This window comes from Penaeus monodon, chromosome 22, assembly GCF_015228065.2.
Source record: "Penaeus monodon isolate SGIC_2016 chromosome 22, NSTDA_Pmon_1, whole genome shotgun sequence".
NCBI classification, from domain to species: Eukaryota; Metazoa; Arthropoda; class Malacostraca; order Decapoda; family Penaeidae; genus Penaeus; species Penaeus monodon.
The window spans coordinates 8,239,022-8,240,350 of NC_051407.1; the positions used below are offsets into that span (position 1 = coordinate 8,239,022).

Sequence of the window (1,329 nt, forward strand, 5' to 3'; positions counted from 1 at the left end):
TCAAGGTAAAGAAACAAGTATAAACTTTTTATCGTATATATTTGTTAAAAGTTATAAACAATAGTAATAAAATATTAACTGACCATATTGACTTAGAGGTAAGTTTTACTCAAAAAGGTGGAACTGTTCTTTCCCTAATGTTTAAGGGCCAGAATACAAAGTGGATGGAGAACCAGCACTGCTTTCACTTCCTCCAAATCCTCCACTACTTCCTGCTCCACTTCCTCTAAAGCCTCCGCTTCCTCCACTTACGCCACCGAAACCTCCACTTACTCCACCTGCATCGCCGAATCCTCCATTTCCACCACTACCGCCAAAACCACCTGCTCCACTACCGCCAAATCCTCCATCGCTTCCAAACCCACCTGATCCACTACCGCCAAATCCTCCATCGCCTCCAAAGCCACCTGATCCACTAACGCCAAATCCTCCATCGCCTCCAAAGCCACCTGATCCTCCAGTGCCTCCGATCACTTGACCACCAGCACTAGCGGCAGCATTAAGAGCAGTTTCAAGATCCACGCCAATAGGAAGAGTTGGGTTCTCTCCCTCTTCGTAGTTGACAAAGTAAACCTCGGGGTTGGTAGCTGGAGGAGCAGTAACCTCGATTACTCGCTGGCCTCCTGCTCCGTCGTTCTTGTTCAGGACATACACGATGTTCTCTTGCCTTGGTGGAGGAACAATGATGGGTTCAGGTCCTGCTCCTCCTTCAGGAAGACGCACGAACAGAATGTTATGGTCTACTCTTGGTGGTGGGACACTTGGTGGTGGACCGCTTGGTTGCTGAGATTGTTCAGGAGCATCATACACAAACACATTTCTTGTGATTACAGGAACAACGCAAGATCCATCCACATGCAGGATCTCTCCATCACGACACCCACCAGCGTGACCTCCAGATCCACCACCAAATCCACCGCTGCTTCCACCGGAGAAACCTCCACCAGACACTCCACCGCCACTTGAGAATCCTACACCAGAGATTCCACCATCACTTGAAAATCCTCCGCCAGAGATTCCTCCGCTGCTTGAAAATCCTCCACCAGAGATTCCACCGCCACCTGAGAATCCTCCACCGGAGACTCCGCCGCCACCTGAGAATCCTCCACCGGAGACTCCGCCGCCACTAGAGAACCCACTTCCAGATGAATGACCTCCACCATGGGAAAATCCACCTCCCGATGGCGAGGCCAAATTGTAACCTTGAGGTGCCGCGTAAGCTGCGACCACGAGTGCCGAGAGAACCTTTAGAAAATACAAGAGGAATTAATATATTTTGTAATGCCATTTTTTATATCATGTATTGTTTTTCGCATTACGGGTCGTCTG

The 1,329-nt window shown here is 49.3% G+C and overlaps 1 protein-coding gene across 2 annotated transcripts in view; it reads right to left on the reverse strand.

Moving 5' to 3' along the window:
- Positions 1–96: 96 nt before the first annotated feature.
- LOC119586897 (glycine-rich protein DOT1-like) overlaps positions 97–1,329 on the reverse strand; it is a 1,509-nt gene continuing 276 nt past the window's right edge. The window contains exons 2-3 of one of the 2 annotated variants that reach the window (XM_037935636.1): positions 1,128–1,245; positions 97–1,094 (exon numbers count right to left, since the gene is read on the reverse strand). In XM_037935636.1, coding sequence (XP_037791564.1) covers positions 142–1,094; positions 1,128–1,245 — 1,071 coding nt within the window. In that variant the 3' untranslated portion in view covers positions 97–141. Of the gene's footprint in view, positions 1,246–1,329 lie in introns of both variants that reach the window. The other variant, XM_037935635.1, reaches the window with a different exon arrangement.